Source organism: Pteropus alecto, unplaced genomic scaffold, assembly GCF_000325575.1.
Source record: "Pteropus alecto unplaced genomic scaffold, ASM32557v1 scaffold13, whole genome shotgun sequence".
NCBI classification, from domain to species: domain Eukaryota; kingdom Metazoa; phylum Chordata; class Mammalia; order Chiroptera; family Pteropodidae; genus Pteropus; species Pteropus alecto.
The window spans coordinates 10972025-10994617 of NW_006434373.1; the positions used below are offsets into that span (position 1 = coordinate 10972025).

At 34.5% G+C, this 22593-nt stretch overlaps 2 protein-coding genes across 3 annotated transcripts in view; one reads left to right on the forward strand and one right to left on the reverse strand.

Annotated features, from left to right (window-relative positions):
- Positions 1–22593, reverse strand: part of UBAC2 (UBA domain containing 2) — a 158988-nt gene that overhangs the window by 113342 nt on the left and 23053 nt on the right. For both annotated transcript variants that reach the window (XM_015587385.2, XM_006909394.3), the window contains exons 2-4: positions 19820–19947; positions 17721–17840; positions 17089–17198 (exon numbers count right to left, since the gene is read on the reverse strand). In XM_015587385.2, the coding sequence (XP_015442871.1) occupies positions 17089–17198; positions 17721–17840; positions 19820–19947 (358 nt within the window). The remainder of the gene's footprint in view (positions 1–17088; positions 17199–17720; positions 17841–19819; positions 19948–22593) is intronic.
- GPR18 (G protein-coupled receptor 18) lies at positions 7833–12686 on the forward strand. The gene is made up of 2 exons (XM_006909390.2): positions 7833–8244; positions 10727–12686. The coding sequence occupies exon 2, from the start codon at positions 10761–10763 to the stop codon at positions 11754–11756; it is 996 nt and encodes a 331-aa protein (XP_006909452.1). The 5' UTR covers positions 7833–8244; positions 10727–10760; the 3' UTR covers positions 11757–12686.

Here is a 22593-nt window from a genome sequence, read left to right on the forward strand (position 1 = left end):
AGGTAGGTAGGTAGGTAGGTGAATGAATGAATGAATGAATGAATGAATGAAACGGAATCTTTTTAAGACTCTAGCCTAGGAATGCATCATCTTACAGAGGAAAATGGTTTCCTAAAAAAAGACAGGCTGCTTCCAATGAAGGTAGAAATGGTCAAGATGCCAAAATGTTTTAGAGGAATGAGCATATGTCTATTATATAATACTATATAACATAGAAATATTTAGAAATTAACACAAAAATATTTTATTATCTTCACTGACAGCTTTTAAAAAAATTTCAATCTCAACAAGACTTCAAATCAGGTAAAGGTGAAGAGCTCTAAGACTGGCTAGTCATCTGTAGATGGCAGTAGAAGCATTGTTTCATGTCAAAGCAGCTTTGCAATGTCAATCAGTATAGAAAAACTAGGTAACATACATGAACAATCTAAAACTATTTCATGCTCAATTAATTGTATAAGTTCTTCTACATTAAATAAATAAAATGTACTGACTTCTCTGATACAACAAATATTTATCTGACCCAAACCCCAGAGCATCTACTTGACTAATCCTAATCTATCTCTTGTCTTTCTTCTGCTAGATATGTCTTTGTGATCATATCTACTCAGAAACATTAGGCATTTTTTTTTTTTGGACATAGTTTTCTTTCTTGTAGAAAAATAAACACAAATACTAGTCAAATCAATAGGCCTCTTTACTGAGGGCCTGCTGTGTGTGAAGCACTATGCTAGATACACTGAAATATGTGGTGAAGATATATGTGCTGGGTCCTTGTTAACAAGATTGACACAGAATGCAAAGAATAGTATGAGAGATGAGAGTACAATCAAGGGATGGATAACAATACAACCGTAAAAGAGAGATGTCACAGATACCTCTAACTCCTAGTTGTAAACACCTATGATTACTGATCCTAAATAAAGAATGGCATTAATGTTGGAAGAATAAATCCTGTACGAGGGGCAGGATGAAGCAGCCCAAGTGTCTGTATCCCTCTGTCTAAACATGCACATCCTCAAGCTGCCCTGTAGGTCTCCGAGGGTGGTACTATAAATACTTCCTTCTCTTTTCTGTTATGAATCTAGACTGTGTGGCTTGCTGATGGCAAGAGGCTGTATGGACCCAAAGTCATAAACTTCTCATAAAGAATGTCCATATGAAAAGTACTAGCAATAAGAAGATAACATCATTGCAAAAATCAACTGATTTGTCACTGGTGCTAAATTAATTTTTAAGCACAAGAAGGAGAGTTCTGGTAAACAGCTCTTCTGACTAACCCCGATCAGTGCAGTTTTATTACCAAGGAAACATAAAGCCTGCACATTTTGTATATCTTCCTCTGCCGACTGATTATAATGTCTCCAAGAAGTTCTCTACCACCAAAAATGACAGCTCTCCTGGGAGAGTTGTGGGATATCAAGTAACTAAGAGTGGGCAATCTCTCAGGTTTAGGAACTGGGCAGCCTTGGACCCAGCCCATTCTCACAGTTGCAATTCCTGCTTGCCATATCTAAAAATAATGGTTAAAGGAAAAAGTTAAAAATAGATGGCAAATTAGCTGAAATAATCTAATATTCTACTAGAAATAGATAAATGTCTAAATAATAAAATCAAGTATGTTGAAATGAATGAGTTGACTTAAAGATAAATTAAATAAGATAAAAACATACATGCTAAAAAACAAGAACTAAAAGACATGAAAGGAGGGCAAAGGCCAGGACCTAATGGGACACCCTCAGAGCTCTGGGTACTGTGAGTTTAGAGTAGGCCCTAAACACCAATACACATAGTCAATTAGAAATGAATCCTGGGGTGAGTTTTTACCAAATGAATCCTGAATACATGAAGGTTTCCAGGCAGAAGATTTGAGGGCACAGAGTCTCACGTCCTATCCTATATTTCTCATCTCCAGTCCTACAAAAATTCAGAGGAAGACACAGATAAAATAATGGGAAGAGTTGTTTTGAAATGCACAGTGCCGAAGGTGGGAGGCCCTTCCCGGAAGCCTCACGCAACTCCCCATTTCCTCCAGTTGGGGGTAGTGATGAACAGAGCAGACTTTTTGAAAAAGATAATTCAGGTCATTAGTTAGCGGCACAGGCAGGGCTTCTACACTGTCATCCACTCCAGTCTGAAAATTCCCAGGAGAAAATTGAACTATGCTGTGAAGATAAAAAGGGAACAGTTCAAGCAGGAGAGAGACAAAGAGAGAAACAAATAATATATGGTATCTAAAGCATGTACTGCACAAGCTCTGAGGAATGCGATGATTCATAGGAAAGAGCTGAGACTCAAGGTGTTTTTAAAAAATTACTCAAGCTTATAAGAAGTAGAGATATACTCAAACCCAGTTTTTGCCAATTCAAAGCCCAAGCTTTTTTTTTTTTTTTTTTTAAACCTTTGTGAATATAAAATGTAACACACATACAGAAAAGTACAGCACCCTGGAAAATCCATTTGTTTCTTCTCCCTTCTCCACCCAGCTCTGTCCCAGAGGCTGAGGGTATACACTCCACGCAAAGGCTCAAAGGCCCCCTAACTTTTGCTGAGTCCACTAATGGGAGCCTCAGAAGAGGTTTCGGGAGGAGCCTGAGGCCAGGGTACTTATTCCCCTGGTTCCCTCCTACAAGGTTACCTCAGGCTGATGTCCTTCAACAGAAAGTACCAGTTTCAAAGGCATTTGACTCTCCAGGGGTCCCTCCCTCCAGGTCTGGTAACCTCCCCTTCCTTGATCTCTGTAGGCCTAACTTACAGGGGGTGCAACGAGGTAAGAGGCCACCAAAGGTCCCCTTCCTGTCACAGGTTCCATTCTTTTGTCATTAGACCATTATAAATAAGCCCTCCTTGAATTATTCTAAGTATGCCATCTGTTTTCTATTGAGACCCTTATGGATACAAGGACGAAACAAAAATATACAGCTTAATAAATTATCACAGAACAAATACTAGAGTAATTGGTACGTAGGTCAATAGACAGAACTTGTTAGCATCCTGGAAGTTCTCCCGGTGTCCCCTCCTTACTGTTGCATGCTCCTGCAAACCACTAAAAAGTTTTATCACCTGAGCATAAATCCTTAAGCATTGTTTGGTCTGCTTTTGAAATTCATATATTGGAATCATACAATATGAATTCCTTTATGTCTTGTCTTTTCCATTTAACACTATAGATACAAGATTCACCATATTGTTGCATGTGCCTACTATATGATTCATTTTGACTGGGAAAAGCACTAATTGTCTACACCACAACTGATTTATCTATTCTACAGCTGTTGAATAATTGTGTTGTTCTTAATTTGGAGTTACTGGAAATAACAACTATGAACGTTCTAATCTATGTCTCCTGGTACATAGGAACATACATTTGTATCTAGGAGTGGAATTTTAATCATAGGATATATGTATATTCATTTTAGTACTTAATATTCAACTGTTTTCCAAATTTAAACACTCCACCAACAATGCACAAGAGTTTCTAGTTGCTCTATACCCTCACCGATATTCATGTTGTCAGTTTTTTTCACTGTAGGCATTTAGATGAGCGGGTAATAATAACCTATCATGGTTTTAGTTTTTGTTTCCATGATTACTTATGAGATTGAACATACTTACATGTTTACCAGCCACTGGGATATACTCATTTTTGAGTGCTTAGAAATTTTTGGCCCATTGAATGGCAGAGATCTTCCTAAGCCGCAGAATTAAATTTACAGGCTGACAGAACCCAGGTACAAAACCTTTCCTTGGGAGTATCAACTTGTTAGTGAGAAAGAGGGAAAAGAAAGGATGGTCTATTCCCTCAGGAGACTTTTTGCTACAGATCAAATACTATGCTGATGATTCTCTACTAAGTAGGACCAACTTCAACAAAAATTACTAAAACACGACACAACCTTACAATCTGAGAATCATGAATAAATATTCCTGGGTTACACCACCCATACTACTATTGTGTCCTCAACATACTTTGCTGTCAGCATGAAGATTAAATTCGACCACGCATGTAAAGCACTTAAACTCCTGCTTGATGATTATCTCTGATTATCTCTGATAATACAGGTATGGGTAATAGCAGGGATTAAAAAAAAAAACACTAAGAAACTATTTTTAAAACAATCACCTTCTGTAAACAGTTCTTCTGAGTAATATGTATAGACATGTAGTTACTCTTTAGTATACAAATGTCTGTATACTAAAATTCTCAATCACACACGCACTAGTATACAGGTTTGTATTTAAGTAATTCAATAACATCTCTTGTTCCTTTATGAATCCTGACTCTCCACAACATTTCTTTCTTCTAAACTGCTACTTCCTCATATTTTTTAGGTATTTTTCCCTGTACACTCATGTCCATATGTATATACCATCTCCTTTAACTGTGAGATCAGAATCTGCAAGAGGTAGCCATGTGTATCAAAATAACCAGAGAGTTCTCCTCAGTCATTTGTCCTGGAGACTCTGGCTCTCCAGTCAGGTAGTGAAATGTCACACTGCAAGCTCTTGGCCTGAGGTCCTGCAGGATTTCAGTGGGTACAAGACTGATTTCACTGCCAGGTAGAAGCCTTCTCCTAAGATCCTCTGAGTGAGAGAATCTTTAACATCTTTTAGGGAATCCTACTTTCGTTGCTGATTTCGATCTATTTTAACTAAAATTATCTATCACTTTGGTTTTCTGGGTTCAACTTGTTTGTTGTAAGTAATTGTCTGTCTACACATCTATAAAAATTAAAGGTAAGTAATTGATTGTCTAGACATCTATAAAAATTTAAAACTGCACAAAAATTGCCCAGAAAAAGAAATTTGGGAATTGCTAAATTTATAATACAATTTAGGATGTCAAGTGGAGTGGAGGTTCATATTAATTTGGCTGTAAGATAATAAGTTGTTGGAATTTTTTTAAAAAACAGATTTAGGCAAAGGGCATCTCCATCTTCTTTATCTAGAAACCATTATTCAACATATCTCTCCCCTAAAAAATAAAAAAGCAGTAAGTTTAGATACAAGTTTGAAAAAGAGAGGAGTGAGGGACAAGATTTTATAACATAAAGTGGGAGACCTTACGGGCTAAATGATAACTCTCACCCTAGTTCGGAGCACTCCTCATTTCCCTCATCCCTTCTTCTTTCTGGAGATTGGCTGTCTACCAACCACTATGAATTTATGTGTTGCCAGCCACCTGTGCTGGGTTCCCTCATAACGATACCCATTGAGGAACTGGGATAAGCCCCCATTACACTTGCTGTGGTAAAGAAAAATAGGTTAAGAATGGGAAATATAATTTTATCTGTGGCACAGGCCAATCTCTAATACGGGAGCATGTTTTGTAATGGGGATTTACTGTGTAAATCTATTAACTACATCATTTCTAATAATTATAAAATTGGCTTAACTTAACTATATTATATTCACTCAAACTGGGCTCAAGAGCTAAAATAAAAAAATCACTTAGGGCTTTTAACATCTAACCTGGAATTCAAAATGGAGCTTAAACAGATTATTTCATAATGCGAAGGGAACTCTGTAGACTCTGGGAATCCATAAAATCCCTCTTTTGTAAGGTGAAGAATTTCTTTCATATTCTCATATTCCAAAATAAAAGCAGCATGAATGCTTTTATGAACTTGAGTAAGGCAAGTTCTTCTATTTGAATAAAAATTCATTAGGTTTAAGTATTAAAGAAGCAAACTAGATACTAAAAAAGTTTACTTGCTGCCAAACGGTTTGGAGAAATTTTTTTTCGCTGTAATTCTTTTCCAGCATAAAGTTATTGTGAAGAGGAACACAGAGAGTGATGTTAAGTGCTATGAGGGTCATAGAGAGTAGGAGAGGGTGGTCCCTGCCTCCATGCTCCTTGCCTCAGTCTCTGCATCTGCTCTGTGGTTGGCAGGGCCCCGCACATAAGCTGGTCAAAGTATCCCTGATACTGACACCTGGCTCAGTAATTTATCTGTCCCTTCCTCAAGCTTCCATTTCTTCACCTACTTTTTCAGTCACACATTCAAGAAATATTTATTAAAAGCCTGTTATATACAACACATACCAACCCTGAAAGATCTCTGTTTACTGGAGGATAAAAGGCAAGTAGATATGTAATAATAACACAAACACATGCATTACAGGGGTAAGTACCAAGTGCTAAGGAAACTTACAGGGGTGAATAACCAATCCAGCTTCAGAGAGCAGAGAAAACTTCCTGGAGAAGGCATTATTTAAACTTAAACTATAAGTAGCAAATGGCCAAGCCAAGAGATGGGAGTACAGTGGTAAGGAATGTTACAGGTTGGAATAGCATGTGAAAGGCAAAGAAGAGCATATGCAGAAAGTCCCACACAGCTAAAATGAAGAGGAAGGTGGGAAGGTGAGAGCTGATCCACCCTCGAGCTGTGCCCATGGGGATTTCCTAACTTGCCCCTTGTTGCCTCTGAGAGACTGGCGAGTCAAAAAAACTAATCTCCCTGTGTACGATAAAGGACTCAAGTCTTAATAAGATATGCTTAATAAGATATGCCATCATTGTATCTGCAGATTTGAGCAGCACAGGGGATGCTAATCAATACTTAATTTTAGAAACCTTGCCACAGGCTATATGAAATTAAGGTAATGAAAAGACTGATCCACAGGTAAGAGGTTTCTAACTCCAGCTGAAATATCAAACTCCTATACTACATAGGAAACATAACTCTATGTATTAAAAAACTAATTACTGTAATTTATTCAGCAACGAATAAATCCTGTCTAGTGAATATATCAGTGTAATCACCTCATAACAAGAAGTTATTACAGCAGCTAGGGCAGAAAAGGGAGGACACTGAGCTCAGCACCTGAAGAAGAGGGGCCTAGCTGTCTGGGCTCCTCAGCAAGTTGCCGGCCTTGCCGGGCCTTAAAACTTCATCTACACGAGAAACAGTTGCTTTAGTTGTTGCCAATGCTTCTAAACCCCATTATTCTGGCAGTTAGGTTATCACAATCAAAAGTAGTTAGTCACCAAAGGCAAGGATTCAAATAACTTTTACAAGTCACAGACTTACTACTGTTTTGTCTGCGGAAAAAAAGATTCAAAAAACAAATAGTTAATTTTGTGTGCCTTTTAAAAGCTGAAAAATCATGCATAACCAAATATAAAGATAATTAAAATTTTAGGACAAACAAATGAGATTTTTTTTTAAGAAAAGAGAAAGTAAAAAAATTAATATAACTAGGCAGGCAATTATTAGGGTTGCTTACTTCCCTTTCCATTGGTTTCACTTCCCTTCTTGGGTTAAAATACTCCTAATATGTAAATTATTCCACTAAAGACTTTCAAAATCCTTTCTTAGCAATTGCAGGGATGTTTATACACAAGGAATTATTTCTAGATTCCCACATGACATAAAAGGGATATGAAGCACTGACTGGGGACTTAAAAAATAAAGCAAACCAAAGTGGGTAAATGTATATGCAAAGCAGAAGCAAATAATTGAGGGTTCCAATTTTAATCATTTAGAAATGTTTTAACAGTAAAAAATGGATATTCTATGATTTTAGGAACTTTGTTGTAGCAGCTTAACTCTGTTTTCAAATGCCTAAGTGCCAGGTATTATGTTAACCACTTGGGATTTTTATTATGTTGACCCTTGGGATTTTTCTGGTTTATAGTGCTCACAATCCCATCAGAAGGGTATTATCTCTATTTTAATTGTATAGAAACTAAGTAGAAACGAAGGCTCAGAGTGGGTAGGTAACTAGACAAAGTCACACAGCTTAGAAAGTAAAGAAGCCATACTATGAAACCCATTCTAATCAATATCAAATATGATACTCTTTCAATAGATGATCCAGACTTGAAGTAAACAAAGTAAACAAATTGAAGACACTGTTGTATGATTCTCTTTAATATATGCCATCATTTCAAGTGGAGCTTATTCTGAGCATGACTTCATAAACAAATCATTTCTGAAAGAGAAAAACCACATCCAGGGTAAAGTCATAAGCTGAAAAAGCCTCATTTCAGAGAGTACTTCCTGAAAGAGGCAAAGCAACAATTACAGCCGAAAGAGTAATAACTCCTATACCCAGTATCATACTTGAAACAACTTTTAAAGCAACGGAAAAGCCTAAAACAAAAGAAATACAGCATTTCTTAAATATACCATTTCTAGAAAGAGCAATTTTAACACAAGAAACTCAAAGATATTTCTTTTACAGAACTGGGTATACTGAAAACACTGCTCTCTAATACAGCCTTTTGATGGACAGGAGGTAAGTCACATTTAATTAACTTCACAGATTATAAGAAGTAATGTTGTACTTACTAAATTTCAAAATCACTGTTTTATTTTAATAATATATTACTGAAACCATATTGGTGAAGGACTTTGAATTGGGTTATGCTGTCATCTTACTGCATTAATACAATTTTTTACTTATTTTCAACACTGTTTTACATTACTAGTAAATATAATTTTTCAACTTAAGGAAAATGTTGATATGATAAATCATAAGTATATCTAAGAGTTGTCACTTGGTTTAAATTATATTGTTTCACGAAATGTACTTATAGGTTTTTAAGAAAAGACTATAATCATGGAATCAAAAACTTTTAAAATGCTGACTTGAAAGCCAATCACTTTTCAATATTCATCCAAAAATTTGCCTGTGTGTGCAGAGCACAACCTATACCAGCAATGCCTTTAAAACACATGCATCACACACGTTTTTTTCAACCTTAAGTAAATGAATACAAGTGTTGGCTACATAAAAGCAGGTCTGAGCCCAAAATGGGGAAAAAGACTTACTCAAAAATGGTTTGTAAGTACAGAATTTATGTGGCAGAATTTGGGATGAGAACAGGTTGAAGAGTGTCCTAATATTAAAAGGGGCAAAAATTTTTTTTCACTTACTTTACAATTGCTACTATTTAAAAATTCACTGAAAGTTAAAAATAAGAGTCAAACCTCCAAAATTTTTCTCCTTTGTATGATACTGGAGATTTGGTTTTTCTATGTAGTACTTTTCTTATTTGATAGAAATTAATAGTTTAGTCACACCAATATTTGGAAATATAATATTTTAATTAAAACAGGCTTTTAAATATGTAGAAATCTATTCCAAAATCATATTTAACCTAAATATTTGGCAAACTAGCTGTAGTCAGGAAGTAAGGAAAGGAGATGAGAGGGAGGGTGGGAGGGAAATAGGGGAAAAACAAACTCAAATTTTGTTTTTGTCCACAACAATTGCTCAAATTAATTTTAAATTATCAATAGCCCATGATGTCACTGACCAGAATGCTAGTCTCCCCCACAATTTTCACTAAAGAGAGATTTGGGGCTGAATTAGAGACAGACCACTCTGCAAATGACATTTTTGAAGGAAACTTTTCTTACACCTCCATATTTCAAGGGATGCCACAAGGTTCCATCTCTTTGTAGTGACTCTATTTTTAAAATCACTGTTGTTGGCATTGCATCATGGATAATAAAAGTTTCACTCTGAAACGGGGGTGGGGTGCTAATGATATTTATAATCACTAAACTCCTTTCTATTAGAAATGGACATTTTTTTGGCGATGGGAATTAGTTTCTGCATACACATAAAGTTATTGACTTCTTATTAATAACTGTCTGATATTCCTTTTAAAAATTTAGTTTGACAAATAAAACATTAAAGCTTCTGTATCTAGGTAGAGTGAGGGCATGAAATTTACTGTATTAACAATATCTTATTCTCAAGGTGGTGCTTTCTGTGTACCACTGCAGCAGTTGAAATCTGCTTCTAGGACAATGGTAAACACCATCTGGAAGACTCAGCGTTAGGCCCTCCCAACTGTGCATTAGGAACTAGCCCATCTGTTGTTCTAAGAGTCAAATTCTTGATCTGTAGAGCATGGCACAAGACACTGGTGGTGCTTTTAGACCTATGATAATTTAGAGAGTACACAATACTATGAAGAAATGTTTACCACTTAAAAAAAAAAAAGGTTTAATGGCCAACTAAGCAAGTCTTCATTGATAAATTAGAGAGTAGTTGCTGAGGAACGCCTAGCAAAAGATTCTTTCTTTCACTCATCTATCAATTCAGCAAATATTTACTTCTTGAATATCTACGATTTACCCAATAAGCAATGGGGATATACCAGAAAAAAAGGAAAGTTCCTGAACTCAAATGAGAAGTACTGTGACTCTTCAGTAATTAACCAGTTATATGGTTCCTTTATTAGTTTTCTATTACATATTATATAGATGAAAATTCTATTTAGTAAGTAAAAATTCATTATCTGATATTACTAATCTGGGTTAAGAAATATTTAAACAGAATGATGATGATAAAAAGGTGGCAAACTATACTGTAAGATTCAAAATTCAGAATGGCCTTTCCCTAGTTGGTCTCAATCAAAGAATGATTATTAAAGGTATAATTGCTACTCAATTTCACACTATCAGGGGAAAAACATAAAGAAAAGGTTATCCTTTGGGGGAGAAGAGAGGTAGGCAGGGAGAGATGCAAATGAATAAATTTGCCAGTGCATTATGATACACCATACCACTTTAACAGGTTAGTACATATTAGTAATAAGACCTAAGAAATGTTTTAATAAATACTAAAACATGTATCGACTCTACAATATAAAATACTCTCAAAATTAAAATCCACTGACATGTCAAGTTGAGTATAAGAAAGTTAAACATTTATTTTTCAGCGGTGCATTTTATTTCTTCTATTCTTCTTGACTATTTTACAGTTTCTAAGTGTCATGCCCAGCAACAAGCTATAAGATGACCACCTCTCACAATCAAGCTCAACCTGGCTCTTCTAACAGCTCATATCCAGATGAATACAAAATTGCAGCCCTTGTCTTCTACAGCTGTATCTTCATAATTGGATTATTTGTTAACATCACTGCCTTGTGGGTTTTCAGTTGTACTACCAAGAAGAGAACCACTGTAACGATCTATATGATGAATGTGGCATTATTGGACTTGATATTTATAATGAGCTTACCCTTTCGAATGTTTTATTATGTGAAAGGCGAATGGCCTTTTGGAGAGTACTTCTGCCAGATTCTTGGGGCTCTCACAGTGTTTTATCCAAGTCTTGCACTATGGCTTCTTGCTTTTATTAGTGCTGACAGATACATGGCCATTGTGCAGCCGAAATATGCCAAAGAACTTAAAAAAACGTGCAAAGCTGTGCTGGCATGTGTGGGAGTATGGATAATGACCCTGACAACCACCATCCCACTCCTACTGCTCTATGAAGACCCAGATAAAGCCTCCACCCCTGCCACCTGCCTGAAGATTTCAGATATCATCCATTTAAAAGCTATTAACATGTTGAACTTCACTCGACTGATATTTTTTTTCTTGACTCCTCTGTTCATTATGATTGGGTGCTACTTGGTCATTATTCACAGTCTCCTTCATGGTAGGACATCTAAGCTGAAACCAAAAGTCAAAGAGAAATCTATAAGGATCATCATCACTCTCATGGTGCAGGTACTGGTCTGCTTTATGCCTTTCCACATCTGTTTTGCTTTCCTGATGTTGAATGGGGATGAGAATAGTTACAGCCCCTGGGGAGCCTTTACCACCTTCCTCATGAACCTCAGCACCTGTCTGGATGTGATTCTCTACTACATTGTTTCAAAACAATTTCAGGCTCGGGTCATTAGTGTCATGTTATACCGCAATTACCTTCGGAGTGTGCGCAGGAAAAGCTTCCGATCTGGTAGTTTACGGTCACTAAGCAACATAAATAGTGAAATGTTATAAATGATATAAAGTTTGTCTTCGATTTCTTTAAATCTACTTTACTAACTACTCTAGGATCAGTGGATATTCTATATGATATTATCAAGTTCCTTCTCCCCTAAAAAAATAAACTTTGAAAACTCTTTTGTGGGATCTTATTATAGAGACATAATATTCTGAAATATTCTAATTATTTATTTTTAAAACCTGTATTGGACACTTTTACGAGGTATTGGGAGATCTGTGTTTCATATTCAAGACTTATCTAAATACATAGTTGACTTAGCTTTTTTTGATTTAATTCTATGTGCAAGTGAATCCTGATGTCAATCGAGTCGGTAGGCAAAAAAATCCAGGTACTGTTCCAAATAAGTTGATTCAAGTCTTTTTCATTTAGATGCAGCTCCCTTTGGTTTAATTAACACTCAGGACTGGTGGTCCAAATCCAACATTTTGTGTTCTAAACCAAACTCTCAGGATACCTACACTAACAATTATGTTCAACTCGTCACTGTCACTTGCTGCAGAGCATATTTAGTGGAAGCAAGCTCCTGATGGGGCCTGTAGAAGGCATGGCCATCGGCCCTCCCCTACTGAATTCATTTTCTTTTGGGAACAGACCACGGTCATTTAATAAACACTTACTAAGAGCCTACTATGCACCAGACTCTACTTAAGACCAATGGGGGAAATCTATCTTAAGATCCTATTTCTGCCCAATAATCCAAGTTCATTCCTATGACATGAGGTTTCTACTATACAGGAAATATCCTTCTCCAATATAAAGAATTTGTTCTTCTTAGTGATTAAATATCTCCTTACAAAAGAGATTGAATTTTTCCCCAGGTCATATGTCAGTATAAACAATACTAGTCAGGGATCTTGCTATTTAATTTCCCCTAATAAACTAACAAACCAAGTGACTATAATTTGTTAAGCCCATATTCTAAATATTATGGAACTACACAATCACTTTCTAAAGGGATTTATAATCAAATCAATGCACTGGTTATAAATGGGTTTATGTAATTAACATAAGTAAATTTATATTCTTAAAAAAACACAGAGAAGCCTAACCATAAAACAGCATTTTAGTACTAGGAGATCCCTTAGATGATCTTCTGGTCTAATCTTTGTCTTAAATATAAAAGAACCTAAGGTTCAGAGCTTATGTGACTTGCTCAGCTAAAGAACCAGGATTAGAAACCAAATTCAGTTCTCTTTCTATTTCAATTACCATTTTTTAAAAAATAATTTAGTTTGAATAGTCAAATGAGCGAGATAGTTTCAAAAACATCTTTAAATGAATAACTATTTCTAAAACAATGGAAATAACTCCTGTATATGATACGTAGCGTTACATATATACGGTCATTGCCTACTCTTAAACTACACTGATTAATCTGTTCTCTGAAATGGCTTTTCTTGATGAGAAGAGTTTAATTTGAGAGCACAAAACACAACAAAAGCCTTTGTTAACACAATGTTAACAAAGTAAAAATGTATGTCGTGGTTTTCACAATAAAACTATAGATAATCTAAACAGTTAATTAAAAATAATTTTGTTCCATGTTACAATCAGATTCATTTAAACATGCTATGTAAAAACTCGAAATTCCACTTTTCTGGAGGAGTTTGATTCTGGGAAACAATGTAACATTCACATGTAAAATGAAAAAATAACAGGTATATAAGGACAAATGTGTGATAGGCATGGGTCACTAGAAGCACCTAATACATAAAGCTTTTAATAATGGAGTTATTTTTATTTTTAAAACCTAATAATTACATTTTCTAAATTTCAAATAACGGTCATCAGAATCTATCAGATGCCAGGTATAATTTCTATGTGAAGCACTAGAAAAAGAGATGAACAGGTCTATGGTTCAAAGACCTTAGCTTACAGTCTTATGGGGCTATACTGTAATCAAGGCTATCCCTGCAACATGACTGAATATAAGGCAATGAGTACATTAAGTAAAACTAGTTCTCAAAGAGCTGACAGGGTGGCATAGAAGTCCCAGATAATGATAATGATAATGATAATGCAATGTAATAAATGCTAATAAGGATCTTAATAAATTTGTTGGAATACAAATAAAAAGACAATTAACACTACCAAAGGGTGACAGGGTACAGAAAGAAAAGCAAATAGGTATAATAATACAAATACACAACATGTTAAGAAAGCTGAATGACTGATGGGGGAGTGGCTTGAAACACGGGATTGGGATCAGATTTGAGGGCTTTGAAGGGAAAGAAGAAAACCAATATATGGGGGTGGGAGGTTGCTACTGCTAGGATATTCACATACATTTAATTCTCTCCACTGCTCCGTGAAGTATAAAGTATGATTCTCAATTTACATATGAGGGTCATCTATAAACTGAGCTCAGGAAATGGCACTTGAGAGAAGTAACTTGCTCAAGATTACAAACTAGTAATATATGGCAGAGCTGGAATCTCAATTCTGGTCTATCAGATGACAAAACCATTCCCACTATTCTAGACTGCCTTAATATCATCTTGGGAGAATTTGATTTTGATTCTGAAAAAAATGAGGATTCAAATGTTTTTAAAAGAAAGACCGGCATGGTTAAATTTGTATTTTAGAAAGATAACTTCTGATAACATTGCATGGAATGCTTTAAATTTATAGGAAGACTAGTTAGAGAATTACAGCAAAAATCTAGGAAAAGATTAGAGTTTAAATTGAGATAATGACAGAAGCAGAGAAGATGGGATAAACAAATGATTTATACAGGACTTTGAATTATTAAGACTTGGTGCCCTAATGCAATGATAAGAAAAGGGAAAGATTTCCAGCTTGAGAGACTGAGTAGATAGAAATGCCATTAACTAAAATAAGGAGTACAGAAGGAAGAGGGGATGAGAGCACAGAAAGAGAGATCAGAAGAAATGAGAGCTTCTGAATATGATAATTTTTTTTTGAGACTTATAAGTCATTAGGAAATATGACTCTATAAAGATCAGGAAAGTAACACAAATTGGAAATAGAGAGTTGGGAAACAAACAGCAGATGCTAACTGTAGCTGAAGTCATGGGAGTGAACAAGATAACCCAGAAAAAGCACTTGAAATAAGCTTAGAAACGAGCTGCAGACAGTAAATAAGGTCAAAAAGGACCAGGAGAGGGTAGTGTGCTAGAACTCAATGAAGCAGGTTATTTCATGAAATAGTGAAAGACCAAAAGCATTTAATGTGCTATTGAAAGGTAAAATAAGTTGAAAAAAAGCAACTGGCTTTAGAAATTAGTTGAATAATGGTGATCTTTACAAGAGAAGTTTTAAAAGTGATAACATTAAAAAAAAAAAGAAGAAGGGAGAGAAATAAGAAGTGGAGAATTATAGAGAGCAGATAAATTTGGCATTGATAGGTAAGAAAAAGGTAAAAAGATGTTAGGTGAAAAACACTGCAAGTTATAAAGCATGTTGACTAAAAAAAGGGAGGAATTTTGAAGCTTTGCTACCGTCAAATAAAAGATATATTTACAAAATGCAAAGTTTCTTTATTGAAATAAAGATTTATGTTCTAAGTAGTCTTGTGTTTGAGAAAGTTTCAAGATGCTAAGAAGTCATACAGTAATGTTTCATGATTTGAAAAGGAAAGACAAATATTCAGGTGATGGCTGAATTAACATTTATATTGTCTTTCAGAAGGGCATCCTATAATTCAATTTACTCAAGTTTGCAACATTTGCTACAAGCTAAGATTTAAATAGGTAAATGCTTTATTGCCTTAAGAATGAGTAAAAATATTCCTACCAACTCAAAACTGTATCATTTTTTTTATATGTACCAGTTAATAGGATTCTATAAAAAAATGTCACTCATGTAAAGAAATAACTGTCATTCAACTCAATGCACAATAAAAAAAAAAGACAAGGGGATAATGTAAACAAGAGTTAAAAGCTGTTATTACTCATCCCCAAAATTTATTCTAAGACAAACACACATTACACATATATACCCTTCCATAACTCAGTAGGCCTTATAGACCAAAAAGAATTGACCTGAATGAGAAATATTTGGGAAAAACTAATGATTTAGTAATGCTGCTGCTTTTCTGAATCAACAAAGAATCATTCCTGATGACTACACAATTTTCCACAATAGCAGAATGGTCAACTAAACTTCTCAATCTGAATACAATTACAACCTGTGGAACTCAACAAAAACTGCAATAAAATTATGACAAAGAATTTTATGTCTCCATTCAAATATTATTCAGACTCATACATTATCAAAACACTTAAAGGTCAACACTCATTCCAACCATAATTCAGTAAGTCCCATAAAGGGCAGCTATACTGTAAATATTAACAATGTGATTATGAAAGCTATTAGATCACTAACCATATTTTTAAAATAGAGAACCAAAGTGAATTTGAATCAAGATACATACAATTGTCTCAAAAACACAAATTCAAAATTAAAATAAGGTTGAAGCTAATACACATAGAAGTTTAAATATCTGGTTTCTTTATTTCAAAGTGTCTCTCAAATACAGTCTCAGATACTTAATTCAGAGATGCTTTAAGTTCACTTATATGTGCTAACAACTCTGCTCCTAGATACTAGATATTTCATAGACTAATACATGTTTTTTTGTTTTGTTTTTAAAGATTAACACAATATGAAAGCATATATAATCTGAGTTAGGTTGGTGGCTGCAGGTTAGCTACATTGTAATCTACATACTGACTTTATCTTTGGTGGAAGTGTATAAAAAATATCAATTTTAAAAAACATCATTTTTCATGCCAATTAGTAGTTGATAGATGGTCATGGGGATGGAGAGCATGGCATAGGGAATATAGTCAGCAGTAATAGCTATGTGTAGAGCCAGAGGAGTGATAAAGTAATTGGAGATTGTTTCATAAACTATATAAATGTCTAACCAATGTATTGTATACTTGAAACTAATAATAAATTAAAATAAAATGCTAAAAAAAAAAATTCTTCAGAAACTTCACATTTTTGTTTCCTAATCTGATCTAAATTTTGTATTTTTGTGCTTAGTTCACAAAATTTCAAAGACAAAATTTCATTATAAAAATACACAACATTAATTCTACTCTTCAGAAACTGAACAGGAAATTCATTAAAAATTATCTAAAATATAGGATTTCAAAGGTAAAAAAAGAAATGAGTGTAAAATAAATTGTTTCAAGAACATAATGAAAATGTAAGTATAGTTTGGATTTTTATACATAAAACAATTTTGCTATATCTAAAAGGTTAAAATATTCTTTTTCTGACTTTCGTGTACAATAATGCTTTAAATTAAATTTAAGTAGTTGTAAATTAAGCTAATCTTTGAGAGCTACTTACAATCCAGAAGGCAAGTTCCTGGATGCAGTGATACCAAAGGAATACCACACAGCTTCAACGAGGATGCAGTCAACCAAGGCTGACAAAACCCAGGAACCCAGCAAAAAGGACTAAAATTAAACAGGAAGTATATTATATAGAGGAGTCTTCTAAAAATAAACCTTTATTTAGTTAGAACAATCTCAGATATATATATATATTTTAAGTTTGTTTTTATTAGAATAAACTTTTCAAAATAAGGGAGTAATACTATACTTTATTGGTCAAATTCATTAACTTCCATAATTTCTAAGAATGTTGAAGAAAAGATATAGCATGATTTATGTTTAACAAGTAACACAAAAACCAATTAACCAAAAAAAGTGACTAAAATGTCATTAAAGTCAAAATCCTAATTAAAATTTTTATTACCTACTCAGACCTGATATTATCTATTATCATCCTTATTTTATTATGCTAGTGGCTTAAATTTAAAATTTTTCTTTGGTTAAAATTAATGTTCCAATTCAGACACAGGACCATGTAATTAAGAGATAATTGTTAATAACAAAATAAAACTATTTAAATATAAGAATAACAAAAAAATGTTTCTCTATAACTTAATAGCAAAAGGGAAATACATAAAAACTTACTGCAAATTTTCTGCTTCCGTATCTTCTTTCAAATATCCTAAAATTATAAATAAGCAGACTACTGCAGAAAGTATCTTTCAAATCAAGGCAAATTATTCTTCCACATATCAGCCTCCAAATCTAGATAGGGATTTTAAAAAGAACAATAAATAAGAGTAAGATTTGTTCAGGTAGCTTCCTCAGCAAGTTTATTACATTTACTTTATACTGTTTATTTTTTTAAACTCTAATTTAAGCACAATAATTATGCACACAGAAAAGGAAAACTACATATGCGTTTTCTCTAAGAAATGAGCTAAACTCTCTCATATTAAAAATTCCTTCCATGTAACAGCACAAAGGGTACTTAAATTTTTTTTGCTTATTATTACAAGAAAATATATTCTAAGACGACAAAAAATTCCTGTAAAAATTTAGGACTATGTTTAATATGATTTAAAAAATTATATACATGAGCTTGAATGAAAGCCTAACAGATGTTCATTTTTATGCTACTAAATCAAAATTGTAACTGAAAAGCAATTTAGGGATAAAATCAGTAATATACATTCTTGAGCTTAATTTAATGATCAATCCACTTCATAGTAACTTGTACAAGGCAATTTATGGTCACTGTTGCTAAATATTACTAGGTTCAAATTTTTTAAATAACTTAATTTAAATCAATTTCTGGTTGGGTGAGAAACATATGAAGGACTATACACAGAAGAAAGAGCTACTCAGAGGCCTATTTTGAGTCTTCTTAAAATTTTCCAGATTTTTAAAGATAATCCCAATAACATCTGAAAAACGCTTTGATAATATTTCCCCCTCATAATTACCTTATAAGATAGGTAAAGCAAATATTAACCTTATCTCTTTTTTTGTGTTGTTTTTATATTGGTAAAACATACATAAAATAAAATTTATCATTTTAATTATTTTTAAATATATTCAGTGGCATTAAGAACATTCACAATGTTATACTCCCATCACCACTATTTCCAGATCTTTTTTACAATCCCAAGCAGAAATTCTGTATCCATGAAATAAAAACTCCTCATTCTCCCCTCCCCTCAGCCTCTGGTAACCATTATTCTACTTGATGCCTCTAAGAATTTGACTATTCTAGGTACCTCATATAAGTAGAATCGCACAATGTATTTATTTCCTTTTGCGTCTTGCTTATTTCATTTTGCATAATGTCTTCAAGGTCCATGTTTAAGCATGTATTAGAACTTTATTACTTTTAATAGCTAAATAATAATATATGTACTGTAAAAAATATATATATATATTTCAAAGTTTATTCAGGTGATTCTAATGTGCAGCCATGTTGAGAACCATTGCATTACAGCAACAGAAATAATACAGAAGTTATACTATATTCCGACAGAAAGTGGTAATATGGATAAATAACTGAAAGACCTTCACAAGAACTTTGTGAAGCCAAGGTGAACAATGGTATTAATTACATCATTATGAAGCAAAGCTGTCAGTATTCAAGAAGTGAATTATTGTGCTTAAATTGGCTAACCAAGTATTTAGCAAAGAAAAGTGGCAGGTTGTACACCATAATTTGCACTAACATTCCAAAATCCACAGACAAGACCCAGCACAAGCATTTTCAATGAGATAAGCCCATCAATCTTGAAAATCAGAGTTCTGCTCTTCCCAGGAGCAAAAACCCAAGAGAAATTTCCTACTTGGTTTAACCACCACTATAAAAGTAATTCATAGATTCAGTTAGAGCTAAAAGAGCTTAGACCATCTAAGCTTTCAAACTGACACAGGTTTTAGAAAATGTTAAAAAGGTATAATAAATCATTAAAAAATAGATTTGTTTTTAATTCTCTTGAAATTATAAATTGCATTTCCATGAGTAAAATTAGTGAAACTGAAGAGATGTGCTTAATACTGCAATTGCTTTATTATAATCTGCTTTGCTGAAAATATCAATAAATAAAATTAGAAACTTACTTGTTAATGAAATATTAATGATAAATAGTATATCTTACAAATTTAGAGGCTTTGAGGGACTAAGAATAGCAGAAAGAAAAGGCAAATCAAGAAAAAAAATCTGCCTTCTCTCTCTCAAAGGCCAAAGAAGCAGAGCTCACCTGGAAGTCATCCTTGACTGCTTGGAGGTCATACACGAAAAATCTCTGACAGTGTGGCAGGAGGAGGGCCAGCAAAAGAGACAGGGCACTGGGGACCAGTAAAAGACTTTTAGACAGAGGTGCCTTGTCTGGAGGGAGAAAGGAAAACACTTTTAGAATGATTGTTTCTAAGATTTAAAAGGCAAGTGAATTCACTTTTAAAAATTAGAATGAAAACTAACTTCACAAACTCTAAAATTTAATCCTCATTAACATATATTTCAAAATATATACCTGCAGAAGTAAGTTACCAAAGAGCATTGGAAAACAAGGGGAATTCACTGGCAGAGGCTTCACTGTCAGTTGGCTCTTATATGAGACCAAACCATGTTTACAGCGATTAACTTCCATAGAATACCTTTCAGAAAATAGTCACCAAAGTGTGACAAAATAGAAGAGTATATTTTCTATCAAATCGACCAGTTAGTTTCTGAGCATGCAGAGGATTAAAAAAATATATATATGACTAAAACTGCTAACACTGCAGACTGCAGTGGCCTACTGAGATTTTCTACCATGAGTATGTCTGGAGCCCAAGTCCATTTTCCATTTAGAGCCTTGTCTAAATCTTATGCAGCCATCAAATTACAGCTCAATTTCCACTTCCTTCCATGTGTCTCAGTGAAGCATTTTATTTATTTATTATTTTTTTAATTTTTAAAAAATTTTTATTCAATTTATTGGGGTGATATTAATAAAATTATATAGGTTTCAAGTGTACAATTCAATAATCATCATCTGTATATTGCACTGTGTGTTCACCACCCAAAATCAAATCTCCTTCCATTACCATATATTTGACCCCCTTTACCCTTATTTTTTTATTTTTCAATTACATTGACATGCAATATTACATTAGTTTCAGGTGTACAGCACAGTGGTTAGACATTTATATAACTTACAAAGTGACTCCCCCCATAAGTCTAGTATCCACTTGGCACCATGCACAGTTATTACAGTATTACTGACCATATCAATGAAGCATTTTAGCCTGAGGGGCCTTTCCCCAACTCTGCACCCTTGTTTCCAGGCGTTAACTTTAATATCCAGGGTTTTGTACCTGTTTTGCCATCCTGACTACATTAAAGATTCCTAAAGGGAGGCCACCTGCCTTCTCTGCTCTATATTGGCAATAAAGCCTAGCATAGCCTCCTGCACCTATGAAACATTCAGATCATCAACAGGCAAGACCACAGAAAAGTATCACCGATGAGAACTTTCTCAGATTGTGTGAAGTACAGTCTCATCATATTCATAAGAAATTCCCTGGTAGTGAATTTACTAGTTACAGTTGGTAATGTGGTTACTGCACTTGTTTAAGTATATAAAAATAGACCAACTGTTTCCTCTCTGGTCTTGCAACATCTAAATTGGAACCAATAGTAAAGTGGTTGCACAATGTCTTCATGACTGAGATACAATCAAGGCTCCAGGGAATCTAAAAGCTAACAGAGCTCCCCATCCTCCAGATAAGAGAGCTCCCCATTGCCTCAAGAAGTACAGGAGATATAATGAGTATACCTCAAAAATCTAGCAGAGCACCGTGGCTGTGAGCTTAACCCATCTAAATTCTATCTTGAGTAATTTAACCTTCAGTTTTCCTCACCTGTAAAATGAAGATAGGAAAAGCTACCTCAAATGTGTTATGAGAAGTAAATGAAATAAAGAATAAATATAGGGAAAACTACTCATACCACTGTAATGACACCATTCAGGAGAATGGGGTTCTTGGTTAAAGGCAAGCTCCTTTATTATTCTGACAGGACCAAAGATGGAGCAGGGGGGATGTAGGTACACCTTGAAGGGGCAGCTAGGATCATGTTTCCTTCTTCAACCTGGGCTTCTACCTATTTTTGTAAAATGAGTTCCATCATTCCTGCCTCTTCCAGGGCAACTCAACATTACTGGAAAAAATCACACAACTGAGCTGTAAGATTTCACTGTAGGTTCATGGTCTCAAATCTCAAACTGACACTCTCCACTGACCAGCAATTCGACTGCTTTTCTCTCTAAGTCTGCTCTTCACCTTCTTATTTGATACCATCTGCTTGCTACTCTCTCCTCAAACCTTCTTGCTCCACACTCCCAACTTGGCTTAGATGTCACCAACTGAATAAACAAATGACTTGCTTTAGTATTCTCAATCATTCTCTTAAAGTAATAAGCACCTACTATTGACCATGCATTATCATAGGCCCTGGGGTACAGCAGTAAATGACTGAAAAAGTCCCTCCTTTTGTAGTATTTACAGTCTAAACAAGAGAGAAAAGAAAATATATAAAGCGAGGTAAATATGTATTATGTCAGATGCAAATAAATGCTTTAGGAAAATTGAGCAGGGTAAAAAGTATGGTCATGTCATCCACCATGGATTTCCTGGTCTCTTTCAAGATACATGATAGAACTGCCACCACCCATCCCCATCTGTAACTGGAGTTAGGAATAGCAATATGACTTGCTTTGGCCATGTCAATGTGTTAGATGCTATCTCCAGGCAAATACGTGAAGAGCCACTCAATGGGCTTTCCCTCCACCAATACTCAAGGTGGTGGCTGTGCTATCAGGCAGATCCTGGAGTTAAAGACAATGTGGAGTAGACTTCTCAGGTGACCTGCAATGGAGGGATACTGTCAGTGAGAAACAAACCTTGTCATTTTAGGCCCCTGATATTTTGGAGTTTTTTGCTACTACGACATAACTTAGCTTATCCTGGTTTGGTAGAAAACACTGGTAGC

Bases quoted from the DNA above. Each gene is read 5' to 3' on its own strand.
- GPR18 (XM_006909390.2), top strand. From the start codon at position 10,761: ATGACCACCTCTCACAATCAAGCTCAACCTGGCTCTTCTAACAGCTCA.